Source organism: Callorhinus ursinus, unplaced genomic scaffold (genome assembly GCF_003265705.2).
Source record: "Callorhinus ursinus isolate GAN/ISIS: 27379988/994484 unplaced genomic scaffold, GSC_fseal_2.0 scaffold4, whole genome shotgun sequence".
Taxonomy (NCBI): Eukaryota; Metazoa; Chordata; class Mammalia; order Carnivora; family Otariidae; genus Callorhinus; species Callorhinus ursinus.
Genome location: NW_027397066.1, coordinates 33,751,266 through 33,773,948, shown reverse-complemented (window position 1 = coordinate 33,773,948; position 22,683 = coordinate 33,751,266). Strand labels below are relative to the sequence as shown.

Here is a 22,683-nt window from a genome sequence, read left to right as displayed (position 1 = left end):
GGTGCCTGATGTACAAGTTTCTGGGTGGACAAATGTTTCCATTTCTTTGGGGTAATACACGAGAGCAGAATTGCTGGGTCATATGGTAACTCTATTTTAACTCTTTTAGGAACTACCAAACTGTTTTACAAAGTAGCTGGATCCTTTTACAATCCCATTAATAATGTATGGGGGTTCCGTTTTTTTTTTTTTTTTGACATCCTTTGCACACATTTTACTGTCTGTCTTTTTGATTATAGCTATCCTAGTAGGTGTGAAGTGGTATCTTATTCTGGGTTTGATTTACATTTTCCTAATGACTTATGATATTAAGCATCTTTTCAAATCCTTTGTTCATTTTTAACTTGGGTTATTTATTCTTTTCTTCTTTGTATATTCTGGATACCTCACTCTTACACAATGATAAAAATCTTATCCTATTCTGTGGATTGTATTTTTGCGTTCTTGATAGTGTCCTTTGAAGCACAGAAGTTTTAAATTTTGATGCAGTTCAATTTATCTGTTTTTTGTTGTTTGTACTTTTGACATCCTGTCTAAGAAACCATTGCCTAGTCAATTTATAATTTTAGTGCTTGCATTTAGGTGTTTGATTCATCTAAGTTAATATATTCTGAAACAGTGGTCCACTTCATTCTCTTACATGTGCATATCTAGTTGTCCCAGCACTGTTTGTTGAAAGACTATTCTTTCCCTTTTTAGGATTAGTTTTTCAATTTCTGCAGAGAAGCCAGATGGGTTTTGATAGGGATTATGTTTAATTTTTAGATCGCTTTGGGAGATATTGCCATCTTAATCGTATTGCCTTCCAAATCCATGTACGTGGATATCTTTTCATTTCTTTAGGTCTCCTTTAATTTCTTTCAGTGATATGTTGTAGTTTTCAGTGTACAAGTCTTCCACTTACTTATTAAATTTATTTTAAGTATTCTTTTTGATGTTATTTTAAACAGTTGTTTTCTTAATGTCATTTTCAGATTGTCCTTCATGTGTGGAAATAGAATTGATTTGTGTGCCTGTGTGTGTGTGTGTGTGTGTGTGTGTGTACGCTATATACATAATATGCAGTGTGTATCTTTTTTCCTTCCTTCCTTTACTCTTGGAATTTCTAGTAGATTTTTTCAAATTCACCTGCTGTCCTTTCTTGGTCTCCTGTTTTTGCTTTCTTCAATTGCTTAAATATAAAGCCTCTTTCAGACTTCCTACTGTTTTTAGCTCTTGGATGCAGATTTTGCCATTTACATTGGCCATCTCTTTTTCCTTGTTTAGTCTTAAACTTTGACACTGAGGGCCTCATTAATGGGGGTTATTTGCCGTGGGAATCCAGTATGAATGGGAATGTGGAAACCCAGAGCATTTTCTCATTCCCTCAGTTAGTGCTCCATGGGTATCATTGCTTCCAGATCAGTTTTTTTTTCTTTTTTTTATTATTTTCTGGGCCAGGGAATCTGATACTACATGGACGTTACAAATTTGGATACCATACCTCCATGTGAGAGTCATCTTAGGATTTTGATTTTATATTGGTGAGGCTTTTAAAATTGTGTTTATTCCCGGGCGCCTGGGTGGCTCAGATGGTTAAGCGTCTGCCTTTGGCTCAGGTCATGATCCCAGGGTCCTGGGATCGAATCCCGCATCAGGCTCCCTGCTCGGCGGGGAGCCTGCTTCTCCCTCTGCCTTTCTCTCTCTCTCTGTCTCTCATGAATAAATAAATAAAATCTTTTAAAAAATAAAATAAAATTTTGTTTATTCTCTCCCTCCTTTCTTTCCTTCCTTCCTTCCTTCCTTCCTTCCTTCTTCATCCCCACACAAAAGCTTCCTTGCAAAGGAAGGAAAGAAGTCTGTTTGGTGTCTGCTTTTGCTGTAGAATGAGCCTTGAAGATGTGGCAGAAGCATCCTTGGAGGGAATGAAGTGTGGCTTCCCTTTTTATTTTCCATAGACTAGCTTTCTTGTTCCTGGGGAACCTGTTTGTAGAGCGGCGGGTATCTGCAAACCTCATGCCCGGCATTTTTGGGACAACAACTGTAGGGGCTTCCAAACAGCCTTTGCCCCACATTTCATAAGAAGAAGGCTCGGATGGTGGGGTGGATTAGCCTTCTGTGTGTGTGGAGAGGTTTTGACTCAGAGAGAGATGAGGAGAGTGTGATGTTTTCAGGGGAAGTGGCCACAGGACTTCCTGCCACGGGAGTAATTGAGAAGAAATGTTCCAGCCAAACTTCAGGAGCTTAAGCCCATCTTCTGGGAGCAGCCTCTGGAAAGGGAAAAAGAGAAATATGCAACTTTATGGGGCAGTTTTGAAAACAAAGCAGATAAGAGTTATTTTTCCAGGTTTCCTGGACACTTGTTCATTTATGCAAACCTGAAATTGTTCTCAGGGGAAGTGACCTCTGATGACCTGAATGAAGGCCACGAAAATCCTTGCTAGATGAAACCCACAGAATTCTGAAAGGAACGACTTGGCCTATTTCAGAGTCACCAGATAGATGAGTTTGTTGTTAGCCTCCGTACCTTCTAGACTTTTCTTCAGTGAGCGTGCATGTGTGTATGTGTTTGTAGAAAGAGAGGGATAGAAACAAAAAAGCAAGCATGCGGTATGGCGTATTCTAGAGAGAATGCTTTGTTAAACCATATCTAGACTTTTAAGTCGTTTTCTCCCTTTCAGTTTCATGGAAAATACATAAATCTGTGGAATTACATTTGTTTTCTCCTTAGAATGCTCTCTTAGGAGTATCCAATCATGGCAAGTGTTGATCCCCATCTCCCAGGGTGCAAGAAAATTCCCCAAGTGGCTCAAGTTGCGTATTGCTTTTTTGGAACTTGATACCAATAAATCCAACATGACTTGGCTCAGTCAGGCGTACCTGCTACCATTCTGTCCTTGTGACTGGGGCTTGCTTAGGGGTAAAGAGGATTTCCTGTTGTTTTTGAATGTCAGGAGGTAGAAGCCTTTTGTTTTTGAAATCAGCGTTTCTTCCCCTGAAGAGTCCAGTTTAAGCAAGACTTTAAAAAAAAGGCTTCTCTTTCTGGTTGAGGGACAGGGTAGAGTTAAGGCTGGAGGGGTGATCAGGGCCAATCAATAGACGGATTGATATTGTGTCTGCTCTACTTGTAATGCTGTGCTGGCTCCTTTGGAGGATCGGGAAGAGTTACATGTTGTCCTCAAAGAGTTGACGTTTTCATATGTAGATATGACCAAAGGTGGCAATTACCAGAATAAAATCATGTGGTGTAGCAGCTTAGAGGAGGGGAAGGCCAGTAAAGATCTGTGTAGTCAGTGAAGTTCAAGGACTAAAACCCAAATTTTGAGAGCTTCCTCCTCCAATAGGACAAGGATTCTGGGAGTAGATGTGATTCAGATCACAGGGCCGGCAGCGTCACCATGGGATTGCAGGTGCCATGGGTGGTATTCGAGGTGCCCCTGAAGTGGGGTATCGTGGAGGGACCTGTTGAAATGGGGTTGCACAGGAAGAATATATCCTAGTGAAAACAAAGAGCATGTTCATGATAATAAGCTGTTTACATTATTAACTGCAGTATTTTTAATGACTAACACTTCCAAGCCAGACACTGTTCTAAGCTCTTCATGTGTGTTCTTCCAGTCCTCCTAGCAGCCGTCTGTGACATGGGTGCTACTGTTATTACTCAGTTACAGTTGGGGACACTGAGGCACAGAAGAGATAAGTAACTTTTTTTTTTTTTTTAAGATTCTATTTATTTATTTGACAGAGAGAGACACAGCGAGAGAGGGAATACAAGCAGGGGGAGTGGGAGAGGGAGAAGCAGGCTTTCCGCGGAGCAGGGGGCCCGATGTGGGGCTGTATCCCAGGACCCCGGGATCATGACCTGAGCCGAAGGCAGATGATTAACGACTGAGCCACCCAGGCACCCCGGAGATAAGTAACTTCTTTCAGGCTACGTCGTAAGTGGTGTAGTTGGGATTTGAGCCCAGGCTGTCTGGCTGCAGGCTCTGTGCCCCGAACCACTCTGCTGCCTATAGCAGAGTGACCTACAGGGGAGTTGGAGATCGGCTGTATCAAGCCCGTCCCAGAGGCAGGTGGCAGAACATTCTAGAGCCTTTCTGTGTGCTGGGCTGTGGGGACAGAGCAGCGAATAAGGTAGGTGAGGGGGCTGCTTCCCTGGATCTTCCGTTCATTCGAGTGATGGAGACAGACAAGAGGAAAGCTACCCTACGAGAGAAGATAATTATGGATTGTGGTCCGTGTTGTGGATAAGTCAGTAGCCTGATGGAGAGTCACTTGGCAGGGCCCCCATGACATCGGGTGGCAGAGGGAGGATGTCCCTGACAAAGTACTGTTTGATCTGTGATCTGAAGCATGGGAAAAGCCCGGCCCTGTGAAGAACTGAGGAAAGCTCATTGCAGTCTGTGGTAATAGGGACAGTCCAAGGAATGGGAAAGGAGGCCAGGATGTCCAGAGCGAACCGGGCATGGTAGGGCTTGGTAAGAGATAGGTATGGGAAGATGGGCTGAACAGACTTGGAGTCTTGGTAGGGGGTTTTGATAGTTTCCTAAGAGCAGTGGGAAGCCATTGAATATTAAGTAGGGACGGTGATTCCATGGGAGATCCAGGGTGCTAAAGACATGCACCTGCCTGTTTGATCAGGCAGGCTTAGGGAAGGTGGATCAGGGAAGAGGGAAAACAGAGTGGGGGAAATACATGCAGGATGCTTCATTCCCATTTAACGTTTGTATCACAGCTAACGTGGCCTTCCTGCCTAGCGAAAGGTGAAACTCACACCAGGTAGAACTTTGTAGAATCCATTCAAGTTGTGATGAGGAATCACAGCACCAAGACTTCACACCCACCTTTTTGCCATCTGACTGTCAATTTTGATCTGTTTATATATAAAGAGAAAAACCAGAGCATACGACCCTAAAAACTAACCAGTTTTTGTTTGTTTTTATAGATTTTGGAATTTGTAAAACATTACTTTCTGTGTAGTAGATGCTTTTGAGTTGGGGGAGCAAAAAACACTTTGGACATACTATAATTATCTTTTCTACTTATCGGATGACTTACTTATTCTCAAGGTGGAGACTCAAAAGAGAGACAAATCATTGCCCACCCAGTGCCTATATCCTGCTCCATTTTTGCCAACAGACTCTGCATTTAATTCAGAGTGGCATGATGATCAGCCTCAGACAGTAGTTGTGATGGTCCAAGCCAACCTGTTGGTTCTGACCTCTGACTTCCCAGGATTCTTGCGAGCTGGTGTGGTCATATGACCTGGTTCTGGCTGGGGAGACCTGAGACTATGTCCACTGGGGGTTGGGGTGGGGTTTCCAGGAAAGCATTTAAGGTCCTGATAAAACCTGATGCGTGAGCCTGTCCGTTCCCTCCCTTGCTTTCCCCTACATTCTGCCTTGAATACCAAAACGCTGTCTGAACACGCAGCAGCCCTCATGTCACCATGAGGTTACAGGCGTGAAGGAAAAGCCAAGAGCCTCACTGAGATATCTGCTCTGACATTGTTCCCGTCACACTGACACCAGCAGCCTTGAGCCTTCCAATGACTTCCTGTTTATTGAATCTGCTGTTAGTTCGGTTTTCTGATACTTACAGCTGAACGCAGTGGTAACTGAAGCAAATGTGAAGATACAGATGTTATGAGCTTTTCCCCGAATGCTGTGATTGCCTCGTAACTGTTCCTTTGATATTCAGTATGACCTTTAGCTCGAGAGAAAACCGAAAGCCGTCTCTGAGAAGGACATTCTAACTTGTATTAAAAGTTGTTCACAGTCGAAAGCGGTGAGTTGTGGACTTAGAAATGTAATTTTCAAAATAAATGAACTCGCCTGCACGAACCTGCTCTAGCAAGTACTGTGGAGCCATGCTTCATGGCCGGTATCTTCCTCATGGCCTTTTTTATGATAGTCTTAGTCAGTGCTCTGGTGAGCTACATTGTGTATATTTATGACTTCGTAGGAAACTATCGCAGTACTCAGGGTAATAGTATAAATAGTCTGATTTCTTAAAAATGTGAAGCTCCAGCAGGCTTTATTGGATTTCAGGGTAATGGTATTATTAAATTTTCTACTCCTTTTCAAACTTTTTATGGCTAAGTTCCACCCTGGGGATTTCAAGAAATCTGCGGGCTAGTTCTGTACTTTTATAGAAAACAATTTATCCTGGAATTCTGCATTACTGAAAATAGGGGTAGGGGGAAAAAATAACCCAAATTTGGGTTTTCTTTTTTACTCTCTTGGACTTACTGCAAATACTCAATGCATCATTTTCTATGTGGAAGGTAGAAGTAGTGCTGTGGGGGCACCTGGGTGGCTCAGTCGGTTGAGCATCCAACTCTTGGTTTCTGCTCAGGTCATGATCTCAGGGTCATGCCATCGAGCCCCGTATTGGGCTCCATGCTCAGTGAGGAGTCTGCTTGAGATTTTCTCTCTCCCTTTGCCCCCTTCTGCTCTCTTTCTCTGTCTCTTAAGTAATCAATAAATCTTAAAAAAAAAAAAAGTGGTGCTGTGGTATGTATTATGAGATAATTTAAGGTATGAAATCAAAATTGTCTTCTAAGCTGTTAGGAAAAAAGGAATTGTAAGTCCCAGCGCCATCAAATTATAAAGAGAGATTTTAGACATCATCTAGTAAAATTACCCTTTTTTCAGAACCTTGGAACTTAGACCTAAAACATTTCAGTCATTCATTTATAAAATAAAAATATATGTGGTTAACCTATGCATCCTCTTCTTCGTTAATGAAAGATTATTCCAAAGGAACAAGGAAACATTGTGTGACCTCAAGGGCCTTCAAAAGAAAGCTTCAAAAGCCATTTATACTGACTGCCTGAGTCCCACAAGGACAAAGGTTATTTCTTTGAGGTAAACCAGAAAGATGGCTCTTGGGCAGGTAGGGGCAGGACCACAAAACCTGCTAGATGTATTAACACCTTCAGTGCTGTCCCCTGGAAGTCTTACTGACAGTGTCTTGGGTGGGATCAGTGTTTGGGCTCATCCTTGAGAGATGGGAAGGGATGGATTGGCCCTGCTGGGACATCCCAGACAGGGTGAATAGCAGAAGCATATGAGTGGAAAAGTCTCAGTAGGTTCAGTAAAGAGTGTGGAGCCCAGTCTGGTGTGCCCTTGGGGATCAGGTGGTAGAGGAAGGGCTTATGTCCATAGAGACTAGAGGCAAGTTGGGCCTAGTTTGGGCTCGTACATGGAGGGTCTTGAGAGCGTATTGATGGAATGGGGGATTTTATTTGGTAGCCAGTGGGGAGCTCTTAAAAGAGTCATGTTGATGATGATGATAGCTCAGACTTACATCACACTGACTATACCACACTCACCTAATTCCTGCAGCAAGCCTTTGACGTATGTACCCTCATTATGCCCATTTTACAGTTGACGAGACTGAGACATAGAGGTTAGGTGACTTACCCAAAGACACTCAAAGGAGATGATGGAGACAGAATTCCAACCCAGGTGCTCTGGCCCTAGAGTCCCACTTTTAGTGGGTCTGGGGCGTGGGTGTGGTGGCGAGAAAGGTAGCAGATTCTCTTGGGAGGACAAATCTGTAGAAGTGTGCAGGAGGCTGGAGTGAGGGCAGACGGGTGATCAGGAGATGGACTGCAGGCCTCAAGAGAGTCTGTAGAACCCTGGCTTCGGTGCTGGCAGTGACAAGGGAGACGAATTCAGATGCGATAGCTCCTGAGCATGGGTCGCCGGGCCAGATCCCCAAATGGACACGGGGGCTGGGGGTAGAACAACGTCAGAGGAGGAGACTTCATGGGAGGGTGAGGATTTCTTTTTCCATAGCCCTGTTTTCTTACTGTGACCAACTAGGGCAGTGGTTCTTACCCTGGGAAAACGGTCTTTCAAAAAAGAAGCCACGTTAAGTGTGTCCAAAATATTTCTGAGTTTATGGACCCTCTCAAGCTCACCTGTCAACGTGATATTGGGCCCACAGTAGGTCTAAACAGTTTTTTAAGACCGTTTTAAGACCATTCTAGGGCAGTGTGTCCTTTTCCCCAGCTTGAGAACAGTGGGTGGGAGCGCAGGCGAGGTGGTGGGTGTGCTTCTGGATTCAGGGCCAGAAGCCCAGAAGCCCTTTGTTCCAGCTTCCCTGGCAGCCACGCCGGCCTTCCGCTTTCCCATCTGTCCTTACGTTCTGACGAGGAGGGCCGATGGTGGCCAGAGATAGAGGAGGCCCTTGGTGTGTGTTTGTGAATGGGCATCCTGTGTTGAGAGGAACGCCCTGTTCCTGGTGGCGGCCTCGGCCTGCGGGTCGCAGCTGAGCCCTTTTCTTCCTGCCCGCTGCCTTGCTGAGTAGAGTGTTCCTGGGCGGCCCATCTACTCTGAGGCCTCTCCCTGGAGGCCCCAGCTGAAGGGCCGAGAAGGAAGAGCAGGTTGTTCTAAAGATCAGTCGCTGACCCTCCTGTGGGAAAAAATCCTGAAGCGGATGAGAGAAGACAGAGACAACCTGGGATGGTTTCCTTTCTCCCTCCTTCCTTTCATCATTTCTTCGCCCTCCCTCCCTCCTTCCTTTTTTTTCTTACCCGAGGAGTTGGGGAATCATGTAGGGTCTGTAAATGTGACTGCGCCTATTTTTATCTTTGATTATGGTTTTCCATTTGATTTGGTCTCCAGTAAAGGTAACCCTGGCAATCACAGAAACACTGGTTGCTTGTGGAATTTAGACAGCCGGCCTCTTGTGGGTATGGCTACATGAGGAAGATGGGGAACTAGCAGGCTTGGCCCCGCAAGCCCCTTAAAAAACAATGGAGAGAAAATATGCAGATGTGGGTTCTAATTCTGGTTCAGGTTCCTAGCAGGACGTCTGTGCATGAGTTCTCGAAGCACTCCTTTGTAAAAATGGGATGGTAATATTTACTTCAAAGGGGTGTGTGACTGACTCACACATGAGACAGCATGTCTGAGAGACACTGAGTGCTTCTCTTATCTCCCTGTTCTCATCTAATTGGAAGTTTCTGGATTGTACCTTAGGACGATCCCAGAAATCATAGAGGAAGAAGGGGAAATCTAAGTATAATCTGAAACTGCTCTAGGTATGTTTATTCCATTTCTGCCTAGGAACCACCTGAAGTAAATATTATTTTTATGTTGGAGAGGAGAGAACTGAAGTTAGGAGAGACTGAAAACAAAGTAGCTTCACCACCTGCCTGATGTGTGACCTCAGGCAGTTACTTAGTATCTTGCTGCCTGTTAACTTCATCTGTACAATGAGGACAATAATAGTTCTGTACTCACAGTGTGGTTATAAGGATTGAAATGGTTAATATGTATGAAGTCTTAAGACAATGTCTGGTAAGTAGTCAATGTGATGTAAATGTTAGAGATTATTCTTATTAAGAAAATTGCCCAGTGTCTCCACTACATGGTGAAATCAGGATTGATTCATATGCATTCTGTGTTGAAATGAGATTTAACTTGAACTGTAGTTTTTGAAACCTAGAGTGGATTTGGTTTTCATGAAGAGGGATTGGGGAAGTGGTATGAGAAGCATCAGGAAAAGTCCCAGTGAGAGAGGAGGGAGGATTTCAAGAATGCCAGGAGAAGAGGAGAGATAGAGAGGTAATTAGGTGGGTCTGAAGGGAAGGTCAGTGTTGCTTTCGTGATGTGACCGAAAAGAAGCCATTTCCTAATTGCTTTCCCCGGAACCAGTAGGTGAGGGACCGATAATCTCTGCAGATGGGATCTTTGGAGGCTCTGTTTTGCCAGTCCCATCCCTCTTTCTGGTTTCTGGCAGAGGCAGTAGAGTAGAATACTAAACGGATGATTCTTGAATCGTAGACTGGGTGTGGACCTTGGGCCCTGCTGCTTATTAGCCGTCTGACGTTTTGCAAGTTTCTTAACCTGGCTGTAGGTCTGTGTCTATAAAATGAGAATAATGGTGCCTATCTCTTAGGGCTTGTCAGACCTGAGAGACATTGTGCATACTATTCATGTTTATTTAGCTCAGAGGAAACCCTCAACAATAGTTACTTAATGCTATCTAGGGCTTACTATTATCCCCTGGGCTTTGGTTGAAAATTCAGGCTCAAGAAGACATTATGTCAGACAAGGTGACATTTGGGGGCAATGCCCTTTCTTGGATGAATCCCAGTCAAGACCATAAAAGATTCCTGGCTCCTATCACTGTCTCAGTCAAAAATCTGGCATGGAATTTTGAGTTGCTTTTGTGGTATACTTTCATCTGCTTCTCCTTTTCCTCAAGAAAGTGTTTTAGAGTTTAGAAAATAGACATAGTCTTCTTCTATTGGGTTCAGAACACCTGGACCCTCATTTCCCTTCCCTCCAATTTTTGATTCGCATCAATACTGCACAATGGGACTTTTATGTCTAGCAATGAAACAAAATTCCATTATAAACTAACAATTTTGCACTTGCAGTCTTTGCTATAGAGATTTTTCTCATTATCTTATTTTTCTTACTACCAAGATAGGATAGGGGAATGAATAATGGGTTTCTCTAAGAAAAATTAAAAGGTGACAAAGTGAAGTAGGTTCGCTAGACTCATGAATCAAGAAGTCCAATCTCCTGTGTCCTGACTCCCTGTCCAGTGCTCTTTCAACAAGGCCATGTTACCCCTCAGCCTTCCTTTCTGCCTCTGTTAATAGGGTCTGCCAGGATGTTCCATGCTATCTAGGAGGTTCTCGCCCTAGGAGTGGCTTCCCTTTCTGGTGTAGGCTTTGCTGAATGACCTGCATCAGCTTTGAGGGGAAAATTGAAATCCTTTCTCCAGAAACTCAGGCATTCTACTTCAGATGAAATCATTTTCCTTAGCCAATTTAACAAGATCCTTACTCTTTCGTTTCCCTTAATTATCTTGTTTTAAAAAAAAGGAACTGGAGAAGACCATCTGTTTTAGGAGGCAGTTCATGTCGTATGTTTTCTCTAATAGATCTATGAAGGCCCAGTGAAGCAAATTAAGGCTTCATCTCGTTCTTGTTTGGGATTGTTCTGTTTGGTGCTTTTGCGTCACTGCCGTCGGCATTTCTCGGTTGTATATTTGGGATGTCTTGGAGTGCAGATTTGATAAAAAGATGTTATCTTTGTTCATGAATCGCAGGCCCTGTGAGCCATTTTCGATATCGTGCCAAACTATCACAACAAGGTTCTTTGCTTTTTTAATCCCTTCCTCTCACCATGAGAAGTCCTATTAACATGTTTTCTGAGCTACAGAGTAAAATCTGTCAAATATAGCATGGAAGGCAGATGGGTGGTTGCTGCCTTCCTTTTCACAAACTCTAAACCTAGTCTTCCTTAGTAAAACTCAGCCTTATCACCTCTTACCCCAGAGGCCTCCTTTATGAAGAGAGGACATACGTAGTTAGGAGATGGGGGATGGGGACACGCTTTTCTTTCTTTCTTTCTTTCTTTCTTTCTTTCTTTCTTTCTTTCTTTCTTTCTTTCTTTCTTTCTTTCTTTCTTCTTCTAGAGATATATAGTATGTACATAGATAGTTTCATGTACAAACTTTCTTTCACATTGAAAATAACTCTTTGCTCTGAATATGAAAATACTTCATACTCATTATAAAAGAATTTACACAAATCAGCAGCATACAAAGCACTGGAAGACATTTTACTAAATCCTGCCACCCAGAGATTACTGCTGTTAACGTTTTAGTGAACATTTCTGTACATTCCTTTATGGACTATTTATTGAACATCTGCCATGCGCCAGACACTGGGAACGAAATAGATGGGGTCCGAACTCTCACAGAGCTTTCCAAATAAGGGAGAGAAGGATAATAAAAAGACTATGTAAATTATATCTAAATTTTCTAATTCAGATGTATACTATTCTTTTACAAAAGTCTTATATAATTTTGAAAATAATCTTTTACCCTCTTTTGAAATAGTAGCTCATATTTTAATTTTTTTAAGCATGTGTTTTGGGTATGTTTTCATTGTAAGGATATCACTCTGTTCCATATTCTTTTCTCTTTTCATAGTAAGTTTATGGGATGTAATATGGTTAGTATTCTGTACTTTTATAAAATTTCATATAAGTACAGAACACTAGCAAGATTACATCCCAAACATACTATTAAAAAAAAAAAGGAACAAAGTAATCTCTAGATAATAGAGATGAGCCTGGAACATCTCTAGATAATAGCTTTCAAAGATTAGGGCCATGACAGAAGGACTCAGGAGCCAACCTGAAGACACTTCTAGTGCCCCAAAATGGGACAGTTTGATTTTAAAAAATAAGAGTTGTAAGTATGTTTAAATCCATGACGTCTGGTGATATGAAAAAAAATTGTTACTGCCTGGGGTTAATGGAACACTAATTCGTTATCTTGAAAGTAGTCAGGAAAGAAATATTTATCCTGCCTTTCTTCTATGAACTGACCACTGGGGAACCATGTAGTAGGCGACGGGAGGCATCACCTAATATTTTTCCACTCAATAAATGAAAATGAAATTGGAGAATCAGAGTACCATCACTTTGCAATCCCCATTGATTTAATGGATCCAGACAGTGAGTGACAATGGCTACAAACATTAGAAACCAGTGAAAACCAGATATTACATGCTTCCTGATGAAATTTTTTAAAAAAGTAGATAAGAATTAACTATTTTGACCAAGGTTGTACAGTGAGGTAATGAAATCCTGAAGAAAATCAAGGAAGTCATTACTGTAAGTTCAAGATTCTGGGGTGGCTAGAAAAAGCTGTTTCTTGATCTGGGCGGTAATTATAGGAGTGTTTTCTTTATAACAACTAATAAGTTGCTTGTTTTATGTAATTATCTAAATCTGTGTTTTATAATACCACAGATTTTTAAAAAATAATTTATGAAAGAATGACACTCTACATGCTACTTTTATTTTAACTTTTCATTATGATAATTTTCAAACATACAGAAAAGTTGACCGTACTGTGTATGTAATGCCAATGTACTCATCACACTGTTCTATAGCTCGTTTATTGTTCAATAATACTTCGTAGAGATCTGTCTGTGTAATTAAATATAGAACATCATCACTTTTAAATAATGCATAATATTCCATTGTATAGATGTGATCCTTTATTTAATCAGTGGCCTGTTGATGAGAATTTAACTTGTTTCGGATTTTGTTCCTAGTAGAAATAATGCTAATATGTCCTTATGATGCATTCTTAAAATTTGCCATCACGGGCTATTCTAATGTGCAGAGTGTAAACGGTTGTGTGTTGTGAATGAACAATGGGAGAAACCAAAGATGCAGCCTGTATTGATCAGAACAACGCTGTGAAATCTAGGGAGAGCATTAGTGTCCAAGGAAGAACTTGATTATCCACAGTGGGGTCTTCACACGGCATCTTACCTCTCCTGGATCGAGATTCAGGTTTAATCCCAGCGGTTCTCCTATTACCTCATTTTGGTGATTGTGGGTATAATTAGTGTATCATTGACCTATTGCCACAATAAATATTGCATAAGAACCACCCCAGAATATAGCTTCAGCAGTAGCCATTAGTATCTACGGGACGGCCAAGGGGTGCTTACAGTCTCTTCTGGGTTCACTCATGCGCCTCCGGTCAACTCCAGGTACAATGTGCAGCCTTTTGCAGTACTCTCCCACGTGCTTGATGGCTAGCTGGCTGAAGTCTGTCTAAGATGGCCTTGGCTAAGAGGATCCAGCTACCCAAGTCTCCAGCATCCTTCCAAGAAGCCAGCCTGCATGTGTCCTCATACTGTGTGAAGCAGTAGCACAGATCATAATCTTTTTCAAGGGGCTGGAAATGGGCCATACGTCTGCAGTTTCTGTGTCATCCCATTGGCTAAGCTCTAAATGACCAAAGCAAGCCCTGCAGCGACACGTCAGAGGCAGTGGGAAGGGACGACAACTTTATGGAGCAGAAGGCGAAGATACAGAGAGGTGTTGACTGAGGCCATTAATGCAGTCCATCCTCCAAAGCCATCCGTCAACATATTTTAAATTGACACTTCTTAGAAGCATTAAACAGTGCCGTTATTTCTAAACTGCAGGCATCGTGCCTTTGAAGTCTGAAAAATGGGGACCAAATATATTTGTGGGAGAATCATCATGCTTTTGTGTCATTTAAAAAAATTCTTGTTAAGGGTTATAAAGGTAATTCATAAATGGCAAAGTCTACCTTTATTCTGTCTTAAAAATATTTCTTTTCCAATTTTGGTATTTTCCCCTGGGATACATTTCAGGAAATAGAATTTTCCCTGGCTGTGCATATTTTCCTTTGTTTGATAGTGCTCTTGGAATTGGTTTTAAAATCTGGCTTTGAGGACACTGAATCAAGTAAGATGAAGAGCTAGAATCCCAAATCAAGATCCTGAAGTGTTTTTGCGTAAGATATGGACGATAGAGATATGGTTAGTCCCTGTACCTTTATTGCTGGAACTTTTTTCTCTCTAAGTTATTAAGTGGCAAATTGAGGCTTTTCCAGAACAGTGGCTATCAACAGCAGATATGTAGCACCCAGGCTTGCGCATGGCAAGAAATTGTTACTAGTAGTTATATCTCAAGAAACTTAAAAAAAAAATCAGGTTTATTCCCACAGAATGCAATATTATATGCCACACCTCTACTTTCTTCTCTGTGGAAAAACAAAATACTGAAATAAAATTTGCGTATGCATATACTTATTAAATGCTCATTATGTATGCATCATAAAATTTTAAGCACTTTAGTTGTTTAAAGGAAACTGTATTGTACCAAATACGCAATTTAAAGGACTTTTCTAAGTAAGTTTGACTATTGTGGAGTCATCTTATGCAGCTGCTCCAAATTATAGATCTGAAAATACAGATTAAATTCTTCAGGAGAAAATATTTAAAACCCTAAAGGCTGACTGGATCAGTATGAGTTTGAAGATAGGCCGCATTCTAGAGTGTGATGTACACTTTAAAAGTACTTACCCACTAGTACAACCCTGTAGATTTTCAATAGGGTAAGGCGACAGTTTTTTGACAGCCCTTCCTATGCTTGGCAGGTTACAGTAATGATTTCAGGAACGGCAAAAAGAAAGATCCCATTGTAATTTAGTTTTTTGTTCCATTCTTGGATTTAGTTTATTATTTGTGAACATTTTCAGAGTGCAGGATGGAGCAGGGAGAAAAGAAGGAGGATGTACGCCACCAAAGTTGATTGAGTGCTTATGATGGGTGTGCAGAGATCTCCAGGACACCTCACGTTTCCTATCAGAAAGCTTACAACCTCGTTGGGAAAACAGGTCATATGTGTTGGAAAAATAGTGTCTGCCAGGCAGTAAGCAAAGCACGCAGGCAAGTAACCTATCGTATAAGGTATTGTATTGTGGAATAAGATGTGCCTCAGACATTAAGTGTTGCTTCAAGATCCTATAGGACCTCCGTGTTGAATGAATTAGAAAGCGGAGAGATGACTCTGGGCTGACGTTATAACTTTCAAAGCTTGGAAGTGTTTAGAGCACCCCTTAGGGAGAGTGGAAGGGGGCGCACTACTTGCCTTTCTGGGTGGAGACCAGGGATGATAGATGTCTTGCAATACCCAGGACAACCCTGTATAACAGAGAATGTCTGTGAAGCTTATGAACACCCTGCCAAGTATCCACGTAGGCAAACAGCATGTTTGTAATCATTTGAGCCTACAAGTTCTATTTTTATTTATTTATTTTTTAAATTTATTTATTGTTATGTTAATCACCATACATTACGTCATTAGTTCTTGATGTAGTGTTCCATGATTCATTGTTTGTGCATAACACCCAGTGCTCCACGCAGAACGTGCCCTCCTCAATACCCATCACCAGGCTAACCCATCCCCCCAACCCCCTCCCCTCTAGAACCCTCAGTTTGTTTTTCAGAGTCCATCGTCTCTCATGGTTCGTCTCCCCCTCTGACTTACTCTTCATTCTTCCCCTCCTGCTATCTTCTTCTTTTTCTTTTTTCTTAACATATGTTGCATTATTTGTTTCAGAAGTACAGATCTGTGATTCAACAGTCTTGCACAATTCACAGCGCTCACCGTAGCACATACCCTCCCCAGTGTCTATCACCCAGCCACCCCATCCCTCCCACCCCCCACCTCTCAGCAACACTCAGTTTGTTCCTGAGATTAAGAATTCCTCATATCAGTGAGGTCATATGATACATGTCTTTCTCTGATTGACTTATTTCACTCAGCAGAACACCCTCCAGTTCCATCCACGTCGTTGCAAATGAGCCTACAAGTTCTAAACATAAAGTATTTTTTATGGCTTTAATATACACTGTATCTTCCAGAAGTGGAAACTACTTCTAATTTTAAGATAACTTGTATTTAACATTTTTTTGGAATCTTAGTGTTGTTCATCATTTTGAAATTGCTGTTATTGACAGAAGTGCTGCAAATCATGACTTCTGGGTTGACAACAAAATACATGCCTCTGTGACTTTGCATTTATAGTTGTTGCATTTACAGTGACTGTACCCATAAATGCGCCTGATGACTGTTCGTTATGACTTCTAGTGTAACTAGGTCCGAGAATGTGCTTATTGAAATGTATCTCTCCTTTTATTTCTCCTTTTCTGGAATTTATGTGTATAGATAGGTTGTTTATCTATGAATTTCACTCAAGATAGTAAAGGGATGTTATAAAATACTTGTTATAGCGAGGGAGTGTTGTTTCTGGTAGGATTACACTGAGTTAGATTTTTCGGGAAAGTAACTATTTGAAGATAATGAAGGATTTAAGTAAATGAGTGATTCCAGACTCAGTTGGATATTAGATTGTCAGTGGCTTAAAGAACTTTATTCTGGAGGTTTTGGGATAAAGGAGTGATTGTGAACACAGCAGTGTTTATCAGGTATTATGGATACATCTGGGAGGAGGTGTCTGGAGAAATTAGGCTGAGGCTGGGCCAGGAGTTCTGGAACTGTGTGAAGGTTACATAACTAAAGGTCTAAAGAGGGAGTGGACAGAACAGAGAGTGAGGTAAACTGAGAAGAATTGGTCAGACTTTTGGGGGAATATTCAAGAAAGACAGGTAAAGTGAAATTCTTTGATTTCTGTTTATTTCTTTTGTCCCTCTGACTTCATTTAAAAGTGCATAGAAAGTTCTCATCACAAGAAGAAAAATTTTATAACTATGTTGACAGCTATTAACTGGATGTATTGTGATCATTTTGCAATAACACAAATATTTTCATTCATAACATTGTACAACTGAAACTAATATAATTTTATGTGAATTATACCTCAATGAAAAATAGTAAAGTAAAAATAAGTGAAGCAGCTCTTTCTTCAAGGAATTTACCCTCTGTCAGGAAAAAAGATAAAAATAAAAACTTAATGTCATGTGTTAAATATAATAATAGAAATATGTACAAGGTTTAGTGTAGGATGATAGTGATTAAAATAATTACGTAGGGACACTTGGATGGCTCAGTCGGTTAAGCATCTGCCTTTGGCTCAGGTCATGATCCCAGGGTCCTGGAATCGAGTCCTGCCTCGTCAGGCTCCCTGCTTAGCTAGGAGTCTGCTCCTCCCTCTCCCTCTCCCCCTCCCCTCTGTGCGTGCTCTTTCTCATGCTCTCTCTCTCTCTCTCTCTCTCTCTCTCCAATAAGGAAATAAAATCTTAAAAAAAAATAGTTCAAAGAAAATCTTATCAAGGACACAGTACTTGAGCTGTAATTAAATGGGTGAATGCACGTGAGTTTTCATCTATTTCTTGGAAAAAGAAGAATGACACACAATTTTAGATTACTCGGGATGAAAAATCAGGCAGTGAGAACAGGAGAAGATCCCAGTTTTGTGCAGGGTTGCTGAAGGCTGGCTGTGACCCTCCATTGCAGATGGTGGCTGTGTAGGGCAGTGCCCTCTCTGCACATAGCTTTCTCGCCCCTCAGATCAGGGGTGGTAACTTGCTCCTGCCACTTCTGGAGTCTGAATTATCCCTTGTGGTTTTCCTACCTGTCAACCTTTTTTTTTTTTAAGTAAAAAAAAATTTTTTTAAATAGTCCCTTAATTAAACGCATCTCAAATTATTCAATTTGATTATGTTATCTGTTTCCTACTTGAAACATGGGTATAGTGTGTAATGACATACTGAAAAAAAGGCAAAACATACAATAAAAATAAGAGGAAAAAGTATTCTAAATTACAAATACAGTATCACAAATAAGAATAATCAGTACACATAGGGCATGATTATAGTGAGATACAGCATTCTTGGTCAGGGACATATCATATTGACAAAAATAAAGCCATTGAGGTATGGGTCATTATAATAGAAAAAATTGAATTGATAATATATAAAATTTTGAATTTACATGGGTGCCTGGGTGGCTCAGTCGTTGAGCATCTGCCTTCGGCTCAGGTTGTGGTCCCGGGGTCCCGGGATCAAGCCCCGCATCAGGCTCCCTGCTCTGCCTGAGGCCTGCTTCTCCCTCTCCCACTTGCCCTGCTTGTGTTCCCTCTTTTGCTGTGTCTCTCTCTGTCGAATAAATAAATAAAATCTTTAAAAAAATTTTTTTTGAATTTACATGTTTATATCCAATGGGCATAAAAGCACAAAGGACCTTGTACTGAACCAAATACAAGTGGGCATTATTTTATTTATTCACGTATTCATTTGTTTAGGAGTGCTTATGTGATTTCTGCTTGGGCACACTCTTCTGTGGTCCTCTTGGACATTTAATGAGCTTTAATGGCATTATCACAAGGCATATAAGCATTATGGATTTTCATTAATGGGACGCATGAAAACGCTGCTGGAAGGAAACTTGTTACTAGACTGTTTCACTTACATAGTTTTTATGCTTTGTTTTAAAATCAGCTATTAGGTCATGAGCTCAGGATCCTGAGATCAAGCCCCACGTGGGCTCCGTGCTCAGTGCAGAGTCTCCTCGAGATTCTCTCCCTCTCGCACATGCTCTTGCGCTCTCTCTCTCTCAAATGAATAAATAAATAAAATCTTTATAAAAAAATAAAATCACAGCTATATTCTCAGGGCACCTCTTTGGCTCAGTTGGTTAAGCATCTGACTCTTGATTTTGGCTCAGGTCATGAGATCGAGCCCCAGTTGGGCTCTGTGCTCGGTGGGGAGTCTGCCTTAAATTCTCTCTCTCTGCTCCTCCCGCCACTTGCATTCTCTCTCTCTCAAAAATAAGTAAAATCTTAAAAAAATAATAAAATCACAGCTGTATTCTTAACGTGGAGCTTGTAGTGGTCTATGCCAGTCTCTGCTGTCTTTGAACTCAGTGTGTGATTTCATGGAAACAGTTACCTGTTCTGATGCTGGCAGACCTTCTCTAGCTTTACAGCTCAGGGAGCGTCTCTGTCTGTCTTTGCTTTTATGGAAAGGTAAATAATATTTTGATGAGGATAAAGTTTTAGACTCTGTCTGCATTCCCTAGATCAGCACTTCTCCAACAGAAAATTAATATGAGCCACAGATGTAATTTGAAGTTTTCTAGTAACCACATGACCAAAAAAAAAAAATGTGAAATTAATTTTAACATCTAACTCAGTATATCCAAAATATCATCATTTCAACACATAATCGATATTTTAAAATTACTGAGAAATTTTACTCTTTTTCTTGCAAAGTCTTCAAAATCAGCGTGGTGTACACTTCTAGCACTCAATGTGGATGCCGAATTTTCATTAGAAATACTTGATCTCTATTTAGATTTCATAAAATGTGTAGTGGAAAAAATAGATTCACCTATCGAAGAAGTTCCCCTAAAGAGTCAAGTATCAGTTTGTAAATTTAGATTTATTTTTTATATAAATTTAGATTTAAATTAGTTACAATGAAATAAAATGAGAAATTCCATTCCTTAGTTGCACTAGTCACCTTGCACATGTTAGTAGCTCCAGTTGCTCCTAGTGGCTACCATATTGGACTGTATGGCTACAGATTATTATGATTATTATTATTTTTAAGATTTATTGATTTATTTGAGAGCGAGGGAGCGAGCATGGGTGCGTGGCAGGGAGGGGCAGAGGGAGAGGGAGAGAGAGAATCTCCAGGAGATTCCCCGTGGAGTGGAGAGCCCAACTCGGGGCTTGATATCACAACCCTGAGATCACGACCTGAGCAAAATGAAGAGTCTGTCGCTTAACTGACTGAGCACCCAGGTGCCTCAGCTACAGATTATTCTTAAAACCATACTTGACCGCTTTTGTACTTTCAGGTTACTTTTTATGCAGAAGTAGTCCATGCCACAAAGTCCTTAGAAACTTTTTACCAGATTAGGTTTATTCATCAAGGAGATAAATGCCTAGGGAAAAATAGCTCTACATGTTTGTGCTTTACTCCTGGGGCCGTGGAGTGCCTTGCACATGGTAGGTGTTTAATAAATGTTTACCTAGCTAAATCCTGTTTAGTCCTCAAATTGCAATTTAAATTGCTCTTTCTCCAGGAGGTAAGTGTATCCTGACTCTCTAGTCTATCCCGTGTTGCTTCATTCCATTTTCTCAGAGAACTGAGTTCTTTTCCTCCAGGTTATATACCCGTATACATCGATAAGATTGATTTTGTGATTAATGTCCATGTCCCTGACTAGTCTGTCTGCAAGTTCCATGAGAAGGGGGAATGTGTTTTTGTTCACTGAAGTATCCCCTGTTCTAGCGTTACACATGGTACGTATGGAATAAATATTGGTCAGATAATAATAGCACAGGACCATTGAAAATAGGAAGTGATGAGCAGAATGTCAATTCCTAACTTCATAGAAGTTGGAGTTTCTTTCGTGTTGGGGAGAAGGAATTTTTTTTAAAGATTAGATGCACTGAAAACTTAGATTCTTGGTGTTTGTTAAGCCTTTTTACTCCTGAAAGTATGCCTCTTCTTAGCTTTCTATTAATATTAATATTAATAATTATTAATAAAATAATAAATTAATATTCATTGTCTCGAAATAGCTATCACGTCACATCTGTCTCTGCTTATAACTTAAGGTACGCTGAAGACAAAAACTTAAAAAAAAATTGAATTGTAAAATACTTTTCAGGAGCTGAGAACGGTATAGGGCAAAAGCCAAGGTGCATAGAGGAAGCATCTTTTGCTGTTTCAGGACAATTTAAAATAAACCCACCTTTCCCTTTTAATTATAGCAGGGTAATGAGCCTTACCCACAATATGTGGAAATATAATTAAAAATGTATTGTGGGTCAGTAGACCAAGTTGTCAGGTCATTATCTGAATCATAAAGTTGGGTGTAATGCCCATTAAAGGTTACTAGTTTGGAAAGGTTAGAATAGAATTTAGTCTCCACAGATATAAAGTTATACAATTTTAATAATGCTTTAGAAAACTGCCAACATTTGACTTTTTTTAAAAAAGCTCCTCACATAACTGTAATAGACAGAAATGTGCGCGTGAGGGTGCAGCCTGATGAATTTCCATATTCAGATCAAGAAACAGTGCATTTGCCATCATAACATCCCAGAGTCTACCCTCTTGCTGCTCCCCCTTTCCTGCCCTCCAGGGTAAACCACTGTCTTGACATAAATAAGTTTTTCCTGTTTTTGTACTTTATATAAGTGGAATCATGCAGTATCCGCATTTGAATTATTATAATAGATTATCATTCTAAGTGACATTCCTGATAGCAATTCATTGAAAACACGGTCTGTTTTCAGTTTTCCTTATTATGTATCTAATTTGGTAAACTGGGAGTTTACAACTGTGTCTGGTTCTTTATTATTCTCTTAAGAAATTTTCTGTGTAGATGTATGGATATATGTGTGTGTAGGAACTCACTTGCATGTATACATGTATATGCTTTTAAAAATTTTACTCAAATTCGATTTTGCCCTGCTGTACATGTTATTCACCTCTTAGTTATGTCTTAAAGCCCTTTTCATATTAGCTCATGTAGATCCACTTTGTTTTTCCTAGTGAGTCGTTGTTATTTAAATTTGCATTTCTAGTTTTGAGTGAGGTTAGTTATTTATATGTTTCATAGACATTTGCATTTCTCTTGGGACCTGTCTTGTCCTTTGCTCATTTTCCTACAGGCTTGTTCATATTTTTCTTAATAACTTCAAGGAAATTCTTAATAACTTCAAGGAGCTCTTTCTATATAAATGAAATTAGCCCTTTTATGTCATTGTAGTGTTAATTTTTTTTTCAGTTTGTGTTTTTGTCTTTACTGTGTTTATAGTCATTTTGTATTCCCAGACAGAATGTTTACATTTTTATGTGGTGAAATGTACCAGTTTTTTCCTTACTGCCTTCTGAATTTTGTGTTTTTAATGAGAAAAAGCATTGGAAAGTTGAGACACATAGATAAATAGACAGACAGACAGCAAGATAGATAGATAGATAACTGCAGCCTGGAATGGAAAAAAAAAAATCTCAAGAAACGTTTGTGGGAAATGTGGTTAAACAGAAATTCAAATTTCAACCAAATGTGTTGTGACCAACTATAAATAAACAAAAATTTGACTTTAACGTTTCTGACAGCTTTTGGAAGAATTGTCAATACTATGCTTTTTTTTTTTTCTTCTATGCTTTGTTATTCAGGGTTTTAATTTCTCCAATGATCCCTCTTTTCAGATTTCAAATTATAACCTAGTTCCTGCACCACTGCTGGCGACCCGTGACCCATGTCAGAAGTACTTCCAGGTCAGACACACTTTCGCATGTTTCAATGCAGAGAAGCAGTTGAATATTAAAACTTGAACAAATAGATGTGCTGGATGATTGTTTTGATGTTGGACATGGTTTGCTAAAATGACATGTTTTTGCTTTTT

General features: G+C 40.4%; 1 protein-coding gene across 16 annotated transcripts in view; it reads left to right on the top strand.

The window, feature by feature from the left end:
* The window catches only part of APBB2 (amyloid beta precursor protein binding family B member 2), a 355,485-nt gene that overhangs the window by 138,831 nt on the left and 193,971 nt on the right, over nucleotides 1-22,683 (top strand). For all 16 annotated transcript variants that reach the window (XM_073891567.1, XM_073891573.1, XM_073891575.1 and 13 more), the window contains one exon: nucleotides 22,487-22,555. In XM_073891567.1, the coding sequence (XP_073747668.1) occupies nucleotides 22,537-22,555 (19 nt within the window). In that variant the 5' untranslated portion in view covers nucleotides 22,487-22,536. The remainder of the gene's footprint in view (nucleotides 1-22,486; nucleotides 22,556-22,683) is intronic.